This window comes from Falco rusticolus, chromosome 5 (genome assembly GCF_015220075.1).
Source record: "Falco rusticolus isolate bFalRus1 chromosome 5, bFalRus1.pri, whole genome shotgun sequence".
Lineage (NCBI taxonomy): Eukaryota > Metazoa > Chordata > Aves > Falconiformes > Falconidae > Falco > Falco rusticolus.
Genome location: NC_051191.1, coordinates 10,032,257 through 10,051,412, shown reverse-complemented (window position 1 = coordinate 10,051,412; position 19,156 = coordinate 10,032,257). Strand labels below are relative to the sequence as shown.

Sequence of the window (19,156 nt, the reverse complement as noted above, 5' to 3'; positions counted from 1 at the left end):
ACCTCCCAGTAACCATTCAGGAAGTTTCACACACTCTTATAACAGTCCATAGCACTTTTGATCGAGGTGTGAGGCATGGAAAAAAGTTGCTTAAGACATCAACTGGCTATTTCCTTATTCCTTCATCATCTTGCTGAATTAGCAGTCAAAGTATGTCAAGTCATGGCACCTTAATCAGTCACTGCAGATCAGCTGAAGCGTTTTAACCAGCTGCTTGCTCTTGGACTGTCCCAAATTCCAAAATGAGTTTCATTAAAGATCAACTAAAATGCAACAGCAGTGCCTGTTATGCCAGTTAAGGTTATTTTAAAACCATATGGTCACAAGTTGTTAATGCTGTTTATAGCACTTGTTTCACAAGCGGCAAAAGTCTGATTTTACTGAGCATACTTACCCGCTATTCTCATGTTTAGTCTTCAGCCAACACTAATGACACTACTGCATTAAAATAGCCACCTAGGGAAAAAAAAAGGCACATAATTGTAATTACAGCCAAATAAGCAAAAACCAACACAGATTTTTCTAGCCAGTAACATTAATTACTATCACCCTGAATATCTAATTCTTAACACTCACAGTAAAGGGATGAGACTTAAGATGGATTTCTGATGTATTGCTTTGTTACTCCACAAAACAACTGTTTTGAAAAAACATTAAATTAATTTCATCAAATCCGCTACAAATTCCATTATACTTTCAACTCTTCAATCTGCAACGTAAGTATTTAATAGTGCTATGTACGAGCAGTCTTTGATTTCCTAAACTATGCGATAAACATCAACAACTCCATCTGCATTGCTTCAAAATCCTAGCAACTTTCAGATGCAAGTTATTTGGTAATATAACCTAGCAAACTATGCATTACAGGGAGAAAGATTAAAGTATTTTGGCCTTTAGGATACTGCATCAACTGCACTCAATGAAACTAGAAGGAGGTTATCCTAATACTTTAATCTGCACATTACAGAATTGTAATACATTTGCCACTCATGGCAGCATTCAGAAGATTCACGTGATTGTCAACGCTGACAGAAGCACCAGCCTAGAACTATTTCAGAATGAACTGAAAATCATCACCTACGAGCAAACAACACATAAGCACACGAAAAACTTTCTTCCTGAGAAGAGCTTGCCACCACAAAGTCAGGACAGGCCACAAGCTACACAGACTGCTCAAAGGCTACTGCATTCTCAAGCAACCCCTTGTCCCTGGACTGTAGCAGATCTCTTGCCCTCTGCCTGCAGAGCCACAGCTGCTGCTGGCTCTGCACCACGGTTATGTTCTGCCCACACTGCACGGAGCCTGAACATCATCGTTCTCAAGTTTCCCCCCGCTCCCAACTCAAGAAGCACAGAGCAAAGACTGTGCTGCATAGACACCTGCAGCCACTTGGCACCCTCAGCACTGACACGGTGTCTATGCAAATCAGGTGTGTCAAACATTGTAATCTTTACTAATGAAATACAACATATCTATTAGAAACACAGTAATTTGTTTTAGAACATTTAAGCAGACTAAGCATGTAAAAATTTCTTTTAAATTAACTAAAACTAGAATTTGCTCAAAAACATTATGCTACCTGAACTGTTCATCTCATTGCTTCTATTCTTATCATCATAAGAAAAAGCTCTCAGTTACTTTCAAAAATACAAGGCATTCAGACAAATCACAGTCTGTAATCAGTATTTCCCTTCTGTATTAAACCCCCCTATTTCTAAGTTTGTATTTTGCTGCATAAATACATTTAATATGGAAGAAAAACCCCAACTACTGGCATTCAGGGATCTTGCTGGATCATCTACATTAAGGCCAAATTTGAAATCACATAATGAACTACCATTCTAATCCAAGTAGCTGTTCCTACGCCCCCATCACAAAAGCTACAGCATCCTTAACACTGCAGTCCTATGATGATTTCAAAAATCATCAAAAACCATTATCTTTAGAAATTATTTGAAAAATTACTGTTATTAAAAGTCAGGAAATGCAAATAATAATTTGGAGATCAAAAAAGTGGATCTCATGGTCTACACTAGGGAGGAGAAACTGACATTAAGCAAACAACCTGTTGCCTTCACTTAACTCATTATTTGTAAGTTCCATGAATTGTGTCCAGATCATCTTTGCCACAGACACTGTCATTGTGCTCTGTTGCTTAGAGTTTCCAAGAAAACACCCAGCAGAGAAATAAACCGGAAAAAAACAAATACAAGTATAGAAATACTTCTACTCCATAAGAATCTGAAAACAATCAATGAAGTTTGAAAAGCAGACAAATGTTCTTGAATGCTAAGGTTGTACTACACAGGAAATCACATAGCATATTACAGACATAGTATGTCCATAATATTTATAACCACATATATCATATCCATATATAATACCTTCTTTCAGTGAAAGTCTAGTAGTTATCTGTCTTGTAAGAAGGCAAAAAGAATCTTCCAGGGCAGATAAACTCATTTTATATAACTGTGAACAGAATTATTCTAAGCAACTTCCTCTCCCCTCCCTGCCCCAAGAAATATATCAACATTAAAATAAACACTGTCTGTAGTTTGAACAACCACAAGCTTGTTTTAAGCCAGTGCTGGAAAAAAGTTACTTCTTTTACACTATAAACAAAAACATATAATGAGTTCAAGACATGAAAGCAGGAATATGAACAAAATCAACAGAAACTACAGTGAAACGATCACAATCCAATGTTGACTGCAGAATGCCTTTATCCCAGCACACCCACCCGCCTGTGTCTGATTATTATTTGTTGCCATCAGCCAACACATAACAGGTAAGATGCATTTTTAAGTGTGAAATGGTTTTGATTTAGAAGAAGTAAAAATGAGTATGTTACGCCTCAACTTGAAAGGAATTTTAAAAGTGATTTTGATTCTTCGCCTAAATTACAGCATATCAAAAAAATGTGGGGTTGATCTACAGAATAAATACAGGAATTCTACAGTACAGATAAAACATTGCACAGCATTTTCCAGCTGCAAAGGAATAATTTATGAATGCCAAGTCCTCTTCCTATACAGTACTGTCTTAAAGGGTCTTTTTTAATTCAAGACAGAACAGGAATAAAATAGGACAGCCCACGAGCCCCTATGAATACTTATAGGCCATTATCCCCCATTAGAACTCATAATGGGAATTACAGAAGTGATATAAACATGGATTTGGAGTTTCTAAGTGAGTGTTTTAGGATCATTTAAAAACAAAGAACACAGGACCACAACCAAGGTTGCTCAGACTCAGATGCACAAACACTTTTTTTTTCCCTCTTTGACTGCTTTAGGAATGGGCTAAAAAAACCCAAACACTATTTTTCTCCTCTGATATAAGATTCCATCAAGCGGGACAGAATAATTGCAACTTCAGAATCTTCTTGACTTATGAAAGCCCAGTAATATAAATAATCACTTTATTACTACATTAGCATAATTTATCTTTGTCAGGCAGTACAAGAAGCCTCACACCCATCACTTGTCAGAGACTGAGGTAGCAGTGCAGTCTCTAGCAGGGTCTACAGACAGCAATCAGATGAGTACAGCAGAACTCTACACAGATGAAAAGGCCAAGGAGAGCACCACAAAACAGGCAATAGAGGTGACCAATATCTAGAAGTCAAAGTAAAATGGAAAGTTCTGGGAAGCGTTATACAGTCTGTCTGTGAAACATGGATTTTCTTTTCCTGCAGATTGTTTTCTTAGTGCAGAACTTCAGAGGTTTATCAGTCAAGGTCTAAAACTTAGGCAGCAGAAATGAAAAAATCCCACGCATGCAGCACCAAGAGCCTTGAAACAAGAAATGATGTGCAGAAGAACCTAAAGCTGGTGCCTTCAGATGCTGGTTTTCCTTTACACCAAGAGAAAGGAAGTTGTTCTTTCCCAGGGTGGCCTACTGGAAGGAGAGATGTGGCAAACTGCAAGTCTGTATCTATCACAGACAGCAGTAAAGGTGTTTTAAGTCAGAACAAACTGTAGTTACAGTAAGCACAGTCAAATACCTGCACAGGGCACACACATTCATTCACAGGATGAGTATCACTGTGAATTTCAGCTATCCTGTTAAACCTCCAATATTCCTATTTGTCAAAGAAATCTTGTGCAACTCTTCATGAGGCTGGAGGAGTGTGCTCTCCTTTTCCTACGACCTCACTCAACGCTAAAGGTGTGGACATGTCCTTTCTCACCAACCACATCTGCTGAAGAGCTTTCTGAGCCTCGCTGCCTGTCATCATTAATTCACAGGAGCCAAATCAGTGGCAAGACGTTCAGACCAGTGACCTCTCTCAACTACATAAGCAATGTCCACACAAAACTACAAAGACATCGTGGTCTACAGGCTAGCAGGGTCAGGTGTCTTGTCAGTAGCTGGCAGATATTTTTCTTACAAGGCTTCAGCAGTGCTCACCTTCAGCCAAGCTCAGCTAGCGAGCCATGCTGTTCCAGCGAGATGGTAACATTCCAGTGTGTAAAGCTGTGAAATGGTAGTAAAAAACAAAGATGAAGGGAATGCTTTGTTAAACTGACATAGAAAGTTCTCTCTGAACCAACAGAACATGACTGACTCTACAATAGGAATAAGAGAAAAATTAGCAGACAGGCAGGAAGCTGGTGCTGTCATATTAGTAAGCTGAGAAACTGTTCTTTCGGCAAAGCCCAGCACATGCATTGCTCAATCCCTCAAGGATAGGAAGGAAAAGGTAGCCATCGCACTGAACCAGAGAAGACAAAAAGTTACAAGTTTATAAATTGGTTTTGAACGCTGCATATCATTGTCCAGCTCCCTACATGGAGTTGCACATCTGTCTGTGCAGAAAGAGTTATTTATTCTGGATGAAAACTACTAGGGAGTGGATATGCGAAAAGATGGATGGGAGCTGAGGTTACTGGTTGCTTTTTTTTTACTCCACCCACCCTTGTGCATTGTATTTTGTCCCAAGGCAGGGGCAGTTTCCAGATGTTGCAATTTCCAGTGCCAAAGCCATTCCAAGTATCCCTCACGACAGCCAAAATACTATACACAGGGCAACAGAAGTATAAGAAAAAGAGAAAACAGCAGCTTACATTAAAAAAGGGAAGAGTGAAAAGGGCTTTCCCCCACTCTGCTCTGTGTGAGGATGACAGACAACACAAATCTGACAAACTTAGTATGTAGGAACCACATAGCAGCTACAGATGTTTTGATACATACTAAAACTAGCTTCAATCAGCGGAACAGCAGACACTTGCTTTTGGAAGTGACCTGTGTCTCTCAAGGGGACCCTGCCAGATACTTCACACAGGGAGCTTGTATTATAACTTCATTTAGGAAAACTACGAGTAAATAATCCTGCCAAGCAAATCATCATGTTTTATTAAATAATACAAAGGTTCTAACATGCCAAGAGTGAGTTCTTTCAATGTTCATGTATCAGATATGATGGTCATCAAACCAATTTTCTTCCCAGAATCAAGGTGCAAGAGGAAGTTGTATTAAAGTCTGTAAAGTAATTGATAAAATACACACAAATAGTTCTTATTAATATGCCACACTGACACAATACTGAATGAAGTCCAGATTTCAGTCATGAGCTAAATGTAATTCAGTTTGGCCAATTCTTTATCAGCCTTGCTCAACAATCTTGCCCAGCAATGGTGCCATGGCATACATGACACTGTGCCCAAGTGACATGTGCCCTACCGTTGTGGTTTAACCCCGGCTGGTAATTAAGTACCACACAGCTGGTCACTCCCTCCCCCCTCACCCAGAGGGATGGGGAGGAGAGTTGGAAAGGAATGTAAAACTCAAAGGTTGAGATAAGAACAATTTAGTAATTGAAACAGAATAAAAATGAAAGAGCAATAATGACGGTAACAGTTATAATGGAAGGGGTGAGGGAAAGAAGAAGATCCAGAGGAAGAAAGGAACACGAGGTGCACAACACAACGGACCGATGCCCAGCCAGTCCCCAAGCAACAACCCCCCTGCCCCAGCCAACCCCAGGTATATATATACCAAGCACGACGTCCCATGGTATGGAATACCTCTTTGGCTGGTTCAGGTCAGCAGACCTGGCTGTGTCCCCTCCCAACCCCTCGTGCCCCTCCAGCCTTTTTGCTAAGAAGGCCTGAGGGACTGAAAAGTCTCACATCAAAGCCAAAACACAGCACTGTGCTAGCTCCTAAGCTAATTAACGCCATCCCAGCTGAAACCAGGACACCAACCTCTGCCCTACTTACTGTGCACAAAAACTTTGGCGACTTAGAACCACAGAATCATTTAGGTTGGAAAACACCTTTGAGATCGAGTCCAGCTGCTAATCCAGGACTGCCAAGCCCATCACTGGGCCTGGAATGTACTTCTGTACTACAGTCATATTTGAAAACTTCTTACGGAAAATAACAAAACATGCAGATTAGTCTGCTTCATTCTCAGGGTAACAGTATTTCCATTAGCAATTTGATAGCATGCATAGATTATACTTATGAAACAGGCATGCAAAAACAAGCAAAGATGGGAGGCAAGAATTTAGAAGGTCAAGATAATTTTGAATTCTGACCTCAGCTTATTAGAAAAAGGTCCCAAAATCAACAATGATATTGAGCAAACCAGAAAGTAATACACTTCAAAACAGACATGAAGTGCAGCCAAACAGGCAGCAGTAATGAAAAAAAAAATTTTGAGAGATTATAGTAGCTCTCTAATATTGGAGTCAACAATGTAGTACTGCTGCAGAAGCATAACTCCTCATTGTGAGCTGTACCAACAGGATTGCTGTGTGTGAGACAAAAAGTAATTATTCTGCTCTGCCTAAAGAAACAAAAAATACGCTGCTCTATGCGCTACCTAGACTTTTAACTGAGACCCCTATGTAGTTTTTTTAGTCTATCTTAAAGCATAATCCCCAAGTAGAAGAATCTAGATAACAATTACATGACCTAAATAAAACAACTAAGGGCTAAAAGAATCAGGTTTGCTTTGCAAGGAACTGTGAAAACAAAGAGAGAAAAGTAAGGAATGGACGCCTCCTTCTCTTGTCTCCAAGGTGCAATTTAAAAATTCTTTTAAAAGATGCTGAGATGGACTATCTCAATATCTACTGGTTGCTGCTTAAATATATGTAGCCATAGTGCTGAAGAAAAACAACTTTCCAGCTACAAGGATAAACAAGAAATTAAAAAAAAAAAAAAAAAAGGCTTTAAATCATCATAAAAGTCTGGAAAAGTACAAGAGAGGGGTTTTCTTAACCCAGGTAGCCTACAAGGTGCAAGTTAGTATCTTCTACAAAATTAATCCCCTATTTCTACACCATTATATGGAAATCTGTACCCATATATATAATACTAAATCTGCATCAGCCTGATATGCTTTTAATTATATTTAGAGGGAACCCCCCTAACAGGATTTAAAGGTTTGTATACTTTCAAAAATGATCAAATAATGTTATAGCTGGTTTTATCTGTATTTACTATCTGTTAATATGAATAGCATACCAAGTACACTGTACCAGAATTAGATAGGCATTCAAAATTACTTAGTACCAAAGGTACAAAGGGGAGAGAGAAAAAAAAAAAAAAGGCTTGAGCATTTATTTTTATTTCTGAGTCATGAGCAGATTAGGACAGTGTTTATTTTTTGCAGCACAAACCGCCTTCCTCAATGATTAGCAGATACATTTTGCTTCCTGTCAGAGAACAACTGAAAAAAAAAAACCCAAAACATTGTACCTTTTCCTATCTCATAAAATGCAATCAGTGAAACATTTTGTTTAATTCTGCCTCTGGTAATAGCTATTTCAGTCTGTAATTTTCAAGCAGTTCAGAGTGGTGGTGGTGTTCTACACAAAATTACACAGTGGATTAGGTATTTCAGGGACAGCATTAGCTATTCTTATGTGAGCTCTGGTTTTAAACCAGTGGTTGTGCCAACCTGAATTACATGCCATGGACTGAACAGCTGAGACAGTCAAAATCACTCCAAGTCTAAATTTGACTAGGAATCCAGGCTTCTAACATAATCATTTTATTCAAATACAAGATGCATTTCCTTACCCAGATGAATGCCTTCTGCTAGACTATGCATAGTTTCTCCACCACCTTTACAAAATTAATTTAATTTGAAACTGGTGAAGAGCACACATAGAAAAGAATTGAATTCTTAGAGTAGTAATACTGTAGTTCGATTTTATTGCATAATCATGCACCATTTGTATGTTCTGATGACACAGGCTGTGACACAAGTAGTTCTTCCCTACAGGCACTCCTACACCTATATGAATTCCTTGTGGTTATGGCAGAACTCCACACAGGCAAAAGGTTTGCCCACACAGAACAATTTACAGACTCCCCAGTATGGATTTTTTTTCTCTCCTTTGAGACAAATACTACCATGAAGTATAATAATTAACTCTTACAAAAATGATACCACCTGAATTGTACTCTTTAACATAGGTGTAAGATTCAGCTTGGTATTCTGACTACACTGAATTAGATCCGAAGTGTTTGCTCATTAAAACCAGATTTTATTTCTATCAACTGCAAATGAAAACCCTGTAAATCTAGCAAATGAAACCCATACTTAAAAATAGGTAATTCAGCTAATATTGCATGACCTATGTCACAAATATGACTATGTGGTTTCACTTGTAAGAAGGGAAACATACATGAGAAGAAGCATTATGCCAGAATGTTTTGATACCTGATGTGCAAAACAAATATTTTCCAAATGACCACTGAAATCACTGACCATGCAAGCTTATGCTAGTGCCACCAATCCAATACTTTCACCTTCGGCAACACACAAACTGGTCAGTTTCAGACACAGAAAAATCCTCCTGAAGCCTGGGAAGCCCAAGGTAAAAGTACTAAGGCATCCATCCCACTGAGAATGAAACTCAATCGGCATTCTTTTTGCAATTAAAAAACCAACAACAACAAAAGAACCCCAAACACCCACCCACCCCAAACAAAACAAAACAAAACTACCAAAGCTCCAAACCTCATAAGCACCCAATACACACTTCGTATACTCTTCCCAAATACTACACAAAATTTACTGGGCCATATATTTAAAAATGGGTTTTAATTTACTGTCCCTAAAATCCATACTATATGTGATAAAGTGAACTGTACCATTGCTGCTAATGTACCTAATAAAGAGAAACTCAACCCTGTATTTCCCAGGCTGGAAAAAGTCACATAGAGAAATTCAGATAGATAAAATCCTCAAGGACAATTTGCTGAAACACATTCACCCACTTGCTTTCTAACTTCATCACAAAGTACATAGACCTTACAACAGAGATTTAAGACAATAAAGTTTAACTTTAATCTGCCAAATGATGAACGAAATATTTCATAACTGAAGCACTGCTGAGTTGCCACCTGTTCAAATGTTCAAAACCACTGATTTGTCTTCTGTTTTTTTTTAAGAAATAAACTACCACCTCGATCTCATAATACAGCAAAGTCTGTTCAATCCCTTCACAACAGGAAGGAGTAAGTAAAGCTTTGCAATGCATTTATCTGCAACATCATCACACCTCACTTGAAATGAGTTGTTGCCAGAATCCAGTAGACATTTCAAGTGTACGACAGCTGCTATTGCATATTTGTAACAATAAAAATACCACCAAACCAGTTACCAGAATAATGCACCACTACCATGCATCCTGTCCCATACAGCAATTCTCAATAGAAGCACAATACAAAAAGGTTACAGCCTGAAGAAGAATTAACATACGTGTAATTACTATGATTTAGTATAATCACACACGACCACCGAGATATTTCAGGCTATGGTTACAATGCATCATTTCATGCTGGGGCCCATTTTAAATAAAGTTATCAAGCAAGCAAGCAAGCAGAAACAGGAAAGGAGCTTTACAAATAATTCCTTTATAGGTCCAAGGTTGCTGATGACACCAAGCTGTGGGGTGCAGTGACACACTGAAGGGAAGGGAGACCACCCAGAGGGACCCTGACAGGCTCAAGAGGTGGGCCCATGTGGACCTCATGAAGTTCAACAAGGCCAAGTGCAAGGTCCTGCCTGTGGGTTGGGGCAGTCCAAGCACAAACCCAGGCTGGGCGGAGGACGGACTGAGAGCAGCCCTGAGGAGAAAGACTTCGGGGTCCTGGATGACAAGCAGCTCAACACGGCCCAACAATTGCACAGGCAGACCAGAAAGCCAACCGTATCCTGGGCTGCATCAAAAGAAGCTTGGCCAGCAGGTCAAGGAAGGTGATTGTCCCCCTCTATTCCACTCATGAGATCCCACCTCAGTACTGCATTCAGCGCTGGAGCCCCCAGCAGAAGGACAGGGACCTCTCAGAATGAGGCCACAGCAGGGCCACAAAGATGACCAGAGGGCTGGAGCACCTCTCCTGTGAAGACAGGATGAGAGAGTCGGGGTTGCTCAGCCCGGAGAAGAGAAGGCTTCCAGGAGACCTTACAGCAGCCTTCCAGTACCTAACGGGGGCCTATGAGAATGCTGCAGAGAGACTTTTGATATGGGCATGTAGTGACAGGACAAGGTATAATGGCTTGAAACTCAAAGAGGGTAGATTTAGATTAGATAGTAGGAAGAAATTCTTCACTACGTGGGTGATGAGGCAGTAGAACAGGTTGCCCGGAAAAGCTGTGGCTGCCCCATCCCTGGAAATGTTCAAGGCCAGGTTGGATGGGGCTTTGAGCAACTTGGCCTAGTAGAAGGCATTCCTGCCCACGGCATGGAGATCAGAACTAGATGGTCTTTAAGGTCCCTTCCAACCCAAACTTTTCTATGATTTTGTAAGCTTACTGCAGGAAGACCAGCCCTGCTCCTCCGTACTATTCTTCTCCTCAGGCACAACCAGCCTCTAGATAGTGGCTTTAAAATGTCAGAATGAGACCATCATCTTATGAGTGAGATTTACTGCACAGACCACTACACCAGCCTCATCACAGAGCTGCACAGTGAGACCACATAGTGATGCATGAGCTCCTACATACTTTGCAAGTCAGTGAGGATAAAGGGTACTGATAGTAGCAAAGGACATCACCACACACTGCTGACAAAGAAAAGGACTTATGATACTACCCAGCATTTAATGTTCTTTAAGAAAAGCTCAGCACGATCTGAGGCCTCACAGTGAAGAAGGATGTTAACCTTTGCTAAGCAGCCACGTGCCTCTGAGGAAGGTATTCCCTGATGACAGTCACCTCTCAGAGCACTGTTAGCATCCCCCCCTCCTATTGCTCCAAGAGATACAAAACCCTGTGCTCCACCAAAGGGCCACGTCTCATCCGCACGTCTCCCATGTGAGGCAGCACTTTGGCAGGCCTTTGGGCCTTGGCAGGATAAAGCACATGCCACTGGCTGAGTGGAGCACCCAGCAGAGAAAGCATCCTCTGCGTCAGCTCTGGGGAGGAGGGGTAGCCACAGCACAGCAGGCCCAACACGCAGAGGGGCCAAGGGGGACCATATTGCAGGTAAGAGACTGCTGTTGGTGACTAATACTGAGGGAGCTGGTGGATGAGCTCGCCAAGCTGCTCTCCATCATTTATCAACAGTCCTGATGAACTGGAGAGGTCCCAGAAGACTGGAAGTTAGCCAAGGTGACACCCATCTATAAGAAGGGCAGGTACAAGGACTCAGGAAACTACAGGGCTGTCAGACCTCAGTGCCAGGGAAGGTTATGGAGCAGGTCAATCCCGAGTGCCACACAGCACGTGCAGGACAACCAGGGGATCAGGCCCAGCCAGCATGGGGTTATGAAAGGCAGGTCCTGCTTGACGAACCTGATCTCCTATGACAAGATGATCCACCTAGTGGATGAGGGAAAGGCTGTGGATGCTGCCTACCTAGACCTTAGTAAAGCCTTTGACAGCATCTCCAACAGCGCTCTCCTGGAGAAACTAGCTGCTCAGGGCTTGGACAGCTATACTCTTTGTGGGATAAAAGCTGGCTGGATGGCCAAGGCCAAAGAGTGGTGGTGAATGGAGTCACCTCCAGTTGGTGGCCGGTCACAAGTGGTGTTCTCCAGGGCCCGTCCTGTTTAACACCTTTATCAACACTGTGGACAAAGGGATCGAGTGCACCCTCAGTAAGTTTGCAGGCAACACCAAGTTGGGGGGGAGTGTTGATCTGTTTGAGGGTAGGAAGGTTCTACAGAAGGATCTGGACAGGCTGAGGCCAGTTCTACGAGATTCAACAAGAAGAAGTGCCGGGTCCTGCACTCGGGTCACACCAACCCCACACAGCGCTACAGGCTTGGGGCAGAGTGGCTGCAAAGCTGCCTGGAGGAAAAGGACCTGGGGGTGCTGGTTGACAGCCGGCTGAACATGAGCCAGCAGGGTGTCCAGGTGGCCCAGAAGGCCAAGAGCATCTGGGCTTGTGTCAGAGATAGTGTGGCCAGCAGGACCAGGGCAGTGATCGCCCCCCTGTACTGGGCACTGGTGATGCCGCACCTCAAACCCTGTGTTCAGCTCTGGGCCCCTCACTGCAAGAGGGACACAGAGGGGCTGCAGCGTGTCCAGAGACGGGCAATGCGGCTGGTGAGGGATCTGGAGCACAAGTCTTGTGAGGAGCAGCTGAGGGAACTGGGGGTGTTTAGCCTGGAGAGGAGGAGACTCAGGGGGGACCTTATCACTCCCTACAGCTGCCTGACAGGAGGCTGCAGGCAGGTGGGGGTTGGTCTCTTCTCCCAAGTAACAAGCAACAGAACAAGAAGAAATGGCCTCAAGTTCTGCCAGGGCAGGTTTAGATTGAATATTGGGAAATACTTCTTCACCGAAAGGGTGCTGAAGCACTGGAACAGGCTGCCCAGGGAGGTGGTGGAATCGCCACCCCTGGAGGCGTTTAAAAAACGCATAGACATTGTGCTTAGGGACATGGTTAGTAATAGACTTGGCAGTCCTGCGTTAACGGCTGGACTTTATGATCTCAAAGGTCTTTTCCAACCTAAATGATTCCATGACAATAACCTCCATGCTGCATAAGGCACTCAGAATCCCAGTGCTCCTGTGGTACAGGCAAGTCATTGCTACTCACCTGTGTCAGCACTAGACAAGCCATCATTTGTGAGTGATGAGGTGGAAGATGCTCAGAAATAGAGAGGAAGTTGGTCAGTCACATGATACTTAACAGCTCTAGAGTGACTCACTCCTTCCTACTGAAGACACAAACAGCAACAAAAATTTCAGTCTCCAGACTAGTTTCTGAGCATGAAGGGATTAGAACAAAGATCCATAACATACCTCCTGGCTAGGTGCAATCTTTCAGCGACCAGTACCAAACACATAAACCATATCCAAGAAGAATTAACTTCACAGCAAAAAAAAAAAAATCTAGGGGAAATGTATTCTTTTTATATTTTTATTTATATATATATATATACTTTGTATACTTCAATATTTAGTTAACCATTGGTACACACCCCACCAACCAAAATCCAACATAGCTGTCTTCTATCCTTTGATATTTTAAAAGCTAAGAATCATCATAGGTGGGACAAATTAAAGTTACATGGGATAGGAAATTACTGCATGTCATCACCTATGGAAAAATTTGCCACATTAAGTATACATGAACTAATTTAAGGAACAGCATCCCTCAGTGACAGAAGGCTGCTTACCACAGTGAGCATACCACTGAGACTCTATACATAGCTGACAAAGTCACAGATACGCAATCAGTGTATACTGTAACAGCTCCTGATGCCATGCCTCTCTGGATCATGCTGTTAAAAGAAATTCACTAATTATTACAGGAATTCCTGTAATAAACTTCTGCCTGAATCAACTTGAATACAGTTCCAAACCATTCAGGTGTCACTGATGTTCAGCTGACAAGCAAAAACCAGCCCATGGTAGTTCCATCAAGCAGCTCTTGCAAGTACCAGGTGAGGTATCTGCGCTGACCCAAAAGCAGAAAAAAGCATCTGGGGGCATGACAGCAGCTCTCTAGCAGCAGTAGTACCAGCTTAAATGTTTGTGAAATGATGACTGAACTAACTAGCGATACCAAAACAGATCAAGAAAAAAAAAGTCATTGCTACTAGGAGATGGCTACTTTCTTCTCAGATTAAAAAAAAACAAAACAAAACAACAAAAAAACCCAACAAACGGGAGGGAGAAGGAAAGGCAGTCAGCCAGTCACAAAAAAGCAAGTCTTATGAACAGATGGGAGTCTGTAAGTGTCACCTATTTTGATGTTAACATTTTAACCGGACACCCATGAAAACTACTGTGCTTTTGTACATATAAACACATTGTGCAACTTTCTGCCATTAAAACTGACTCAACAGCAGCGCACATTAAATCCAGGGCAGAGTTTACTCCAGCAGCTCTCTCTGCCCTGACAGTTTTCCAAAGTTTCTCTGCTCTCCCACAAAGTCTCTTCCATACCCTCTTCGCCCTGAGCTCCAACAAAGAGCTGGAAAAAATTTCAGCTCTGTCTGCAAATGAAGACACAAACTATTTTTATATCACAAAAATATGGTACTGTATATAAGGAACATATAACATAGTTGAACAATTCCAAAACAGTAACTATTGATAACTAACTCCTTGTGTAAACTTAAGCATGACTGGATTTCAGGAAGCCTTGGTAAAATATTTAATATTATCATCGATTACTTTGATTAGTGAATTGGGGTAAGCTTTTAAAATTTGTGAATAACGTCAAGATGCAGGCAGATGCAAACAAATTACAGCACAGAATTAGAACTACAAATTATCCAGAAAAAAAATATTTATTTAAGAAAAAAAATCCTGAAGTCCTCTTGGGATGCACATACCATTAAGAAAAGCATGAGGAGGCTATGCTTGGATTTACAGTTAGCCACAGCACTTTAGACAATGAAATAGAAAGCCAGGAGCACCTAGTTAACAGGTTACAGATGTTTTAGCATATATTCAAATTGAGAATTCTGGTGCCAAGAAATGAGGTTTCAAGCAGCAACAGCAGTTTAAAGTTATCTCCTTATCACCACTCTTTCGTGTTCTCCTGTTGTTGAACCTCATGCCTGGAGAGTACTAGGAAGCATGAAAATTTATGAGCAAAGTGAGCTTACCTGCCAGGTCACTCCAGCCCACTCACCATTTCTCCACATGATTTTGATCACTAAGGAAAGCTACCCCAGTAAAAGAGAATATATTTTCTGCCAGATTAGCAGACAATTTTTAGGAGTGTCAGGAGGAAAAGCACAGCAGCATCAGGCTGTCAGATTTGCTCAGCCATCTCATGAAGTGTCATTTTAAGACACCAAGATTTCATACCCTGTTAAATATTCTATTTTTGCTGAGGTAATCCTGAGATTTATGGACAATTTCAGATCAGTATGAGCCTTCCCAGAGGGATCATTCTAAACTGTGAAATAATTACACCAATTGCAGTGCTTTTGACAGCAAAATAATTGTCACAGGGTTGTGCAGCTGGCCACTGGCAGAGAAAACATGCAGGTTTACAGTCATTATGTCTTAAATCCTACTTTTTTCTAGCAGATTTTAGTGAAAAAAATTAAACCTGAACATATGTATCATTTATATTAGGGCTCATGAAGGCACTCATTTCCTATATAAGTGGCAAGACTTGCAGCCCTTACAGTCACATGTCAACCCTCTGACATCACTGGGACTGCAGGTTTAGAAACTAGACCCTAAGTTCTATGTGAGTAAAAACTTCTCTTTGAACAATTTAAATCTTAAGAAACAAGTCTCTGTGTCTGCTACTGATTTATCTTTTGGACTACAAAATAATCTGTAAGCAAACCAGTATTTTTTCAGCTTACATGTTACCAACCCCTCTTAAAGGCCTTACAGGGAAAAAAAAAAAATCCCTTTCTCATACAGTATGCCAATATTCCAAACAAAACTGGAAACTAAACATTCAGGAGTTCACTTTTTAAATACTAGCTTGCCAAAGTTCCACTCAATTATCAAATTCCATCTATATTATCACTCTTTTCTTAAAGTACTGAGAATTCTTATTAAATGTGGATGGTTGCACTCAAAGAGTTGCAGTTAAAGGCTCAATGTCCATGTGGAGACCAGTGACAAGTGATGTTGATACTGGGACCAGCGCTGTTCAACATTTTTGTTGGCAACTTGGGCACTGTGATTAAGTGCCCCCTCAGCAAGTTTGCAGATGACACCAAGCTGTGGGGTGCAGTGAAATGCTGGATGGAAGGGAGCCCATCCAGACGGAACTTGACAGGCATGAGAGGTGGGCCTGTGTGAACCTCATCAACAAGGCCAAGTGCAAGGTCCTGCCTGTGGGTTGGGGCAGTCCCAAGCACAAACCCAGGCTGGGCGGAGGACGGACTGAGAGCAGCCCTGAGGAGAAAGACTTCGGGGTCCTGGATGACAAGCAGCTCAACACGGCCCAACAATTGCACAGGCAGACCAGAAAGCCAACCGTATCCTGGGCTGCATCAAAAGAAGCTTGGCCAGCAGGTCAAGGAAGGTGATTGTCCCCCTCTATTCCACTCTCACGAGACCCCACCTGCAGTACTGCATTCAGCGCTGGAGCCCCCAACAGAAGGACAGGGACCTCTCAGAATGAGGCCACAGCAGGGCCACAAAGATGACCAGAGGGCTGGAGCACCTCTCCTGTGAAGACAGGATGAGAGAGTCGGGGTTGCTCAGCCCGGAGAAGAGAAGGCTTCCAGGAGACCTTACAGCAGCCTTCCAGTACCTAACGGGGGCCTATGAGAATGCTGCAGAGAGACTTTTGATATGGGCATGTAGTGACAGGACAAGGTATAATGGCTTGAAACTCAAAGAGGGTAGATTTAGATTAGATAGTAGGAAGAAATTCTTCACTACGTGGGTGATGAGGCAGTAGAACAGGTTGCCCAGAAAAGTTGTGGCTGCCCCATCCCTGGAAACGTTCAAGGCCAGGTTGGATGGGGCTTGGAGCAACTTGGCCTAGTAGAAGGCATTCCTGCCCACGGCATGGGGGTCAGAACTAGATGGTCTTTAAGGTCCCTTCCAACCCAAACTTTTCTATGATTCTGTGTAGAGCACGTATGCACTGAAGCACTTAGGCTGTACCTAGAGAGGCTAGGCAGTAACTTCTGGATACCATGAAGCAACTTTTCTAAGTATTGACTCTGCACTCTTACTGGGTGACATGGTCCAGACAGCTGGAAAGAGATGGAAACTATGGCCTGCAAAAAACCAAGTGCATCCTCCAACCGGAGATGATTAGATGTTATTACACAAACCACCAGGCTATTAGCTTCTGATGGGCCTATCTGCAAGTTTAAAGTAAGTTACAAAACTTGTTTTGCCACATAGACAGCTATGCAAACTAATGGATGGAAAAGATTTCTTCATACTTAAACAAATCCCTGGGGGCTGGGAATATGTGCTAATGAAGACATTCATACCTTGATTAGTGTCACAGGCTTAAAAAAAACCAAAAAAACCTACTGTTGTATACAGTCATCAACCAGCCATTAGCCATTTCTATTAAGTTTTTTTTCCTTAATAGTTCTATTAGTATTAACAATAAAATAAATACTTTGTTAGAAGAAGAGGGCTAGTCAGTTAGGTTCACCAGCAAAGCAGTATGGGGGACACAGAATATTACAAAGAATACCCGGTATATGCAGAGACCTTTACAAAAGTCTGAAGTTATTACACTGCCATTTACCTTCCTTTAAATGTCAGAAAATGGAAAGATAAAGAAATCAGTTGAGTTAGCCCGTCAGCAGCTCAAGCAAAAATGTAACTTAAGGTGTGGTAGCACTTAGCTACTAAAAAAAAAAAAAAAAAAGTATAGTATTACTGTATTTTTTCCTGCTTCAGCAACTCCGAGGCTGGAAACCAAAGGAACAGACTTTCCTTTGACAAGTATCCCTCTGCAAACCAGGATGCACACAGCACATTCTCCTTCCTTACCAGTTCACGACTGTTTTTGATAATGGTATATTTCGTGTTTTAGTTAAACAAGAGTTGAGCCTTCCACCCCACCCCCACCAGCGCCCACCATCCCGCACTCAACGGAGAAAGAGCACAAACCCACCGAAAAGCAGCACCACCGCCTCTCCACCGCGCTAAGCCTTTGTTTCAGCAGCAAGAGGCTGCCCGCACCGCAAACGCTTCACTTATTTAACAGGACCCTCGCTGAGCGCCGCCACCGCACGCAGCCCCCTCCTCCCGGCGCGCACCGAAGCGCCCAGCGCTCCCCGGCACGGGGCGGCCAGCGGCTGCCGGCACCGCACCGCCGCCGCAGCCTCCAGCGGGCCGGGAGCGCCGCGCCGCGCCGGGCCGGCGGAGAAGCGGAAGGGAAGGGGCAGCAGGGGGGAGGCGACACCCGCCCCGCTCGCCGCCCGGCTGCTCGGCTCGACGGGCCCCGGGGGTCGGGTGCGCCGACCGGCTGATGTGCGCCCGGGGCCACGGCCCGCCTCACCCCTCCCGGCGGCAGCTCCCGGGCGGGAGGGGACGGGGAAAGGGCCAGGCGGCCCGGGGAAGTTGCGCCGCCGGGGAAAGCCGGCGGGGGAGGCGAGGGCAGGCGGCCAGCGGCTGCCCCGCGCAGAGAACCGCGACGCGCGCACCCGGGCGGCGGAGCCAGCCGCGGGTCCCCGGCGGGAGGGGCAGTGGCCGCCCGCCGCCCCAGGGAGAGGAGCGCAGGCGCCTGACGCTCCCGGCCGTCGGCCCTCGCCACAGCCCCGCGGAGAACGCGAGCCCCTACCTGGGCTGCACCGCCGCGGGCACGCCGCCCCGTCCCCTCCGCGGCCCCGCCGCAGGCTGCCCCGGCCCGCCCGCCGGCCAGGAGCAGGAAGCCGAGCGGAGCCGCCGCCGCCGCAGAGGCAGAGGAAGGCCTGGAGGCGGAGCGCCCGCCCCCTACCGGAGGCGGACCGGGGCCGCGGCGGCACCGCCCCACAGCCGCGCCCCCGCCCGCCCCCCGACGCCCCGCGGCCCCCGCCTGCCTGCCGCCGCCGGGCGGGCCGTCCCGGTTAGAGGCGGGCGGGGTACGCGTAAGGCTCGGGGCGAGACCCCTTCCCGCGGCCCCCGGGGTCCGCCTGGGCCGGGCGGGCTCCTGCGCCGGCCGCAGGGGCACTGGTGGCTGCCGTCCCGGGGGCAGCGGGGCCGTGCCGCCCCGAGGGGCCTGCCTGCGGAGCCGTTCCGGCGGCACGGCACGGCGCGGGGCCTCGGGATGCAGCTGCGTGGATGGCTTCGCGA

The 19,156-nt window shown here is 44.2% G+C and overlaps 1 protein-coding gene across 4 annotated transcripts in view; it reads right to left on the bottom strand.

Moving 5' to 3' along the window:
- Positions 1 to 18,785, bottom strand: part of FAM3C (FAM3 metabolism regulating signaling molecule C) — a 33,433-nt gene extending 14,648 nt beyond the window's left edge. For 2 of the 4 annotated variants that reach the window (XM_037388935.1, XM_037388934.1), the window contains exons 1-2: positions 18,666 to 18,785; positions 395 to 456 (exon numbers count right to left, since the gene is read on the bottom strand). In XM_037388935.1, coding sequence (XP_037244832.1) covers positions 395 to 407 — 13 coding nt within the window. In that variant the 5' untranslated portion in view covers positions 408 to 456; positions 18,666 to 18,785. Of the gene's footprint in view, positions 1 to 394; positions 457 to 17,996; positions 18,094 to 18,665 lie in introns of those variants that run through there. The other 2 variants (XM_037388932.1, XM_037388933.1) reach the window with 2 other exon arrangements.
- Between the last annotated feature and the right edge of the window lie 371 nt (positions 18,786 to 19,156).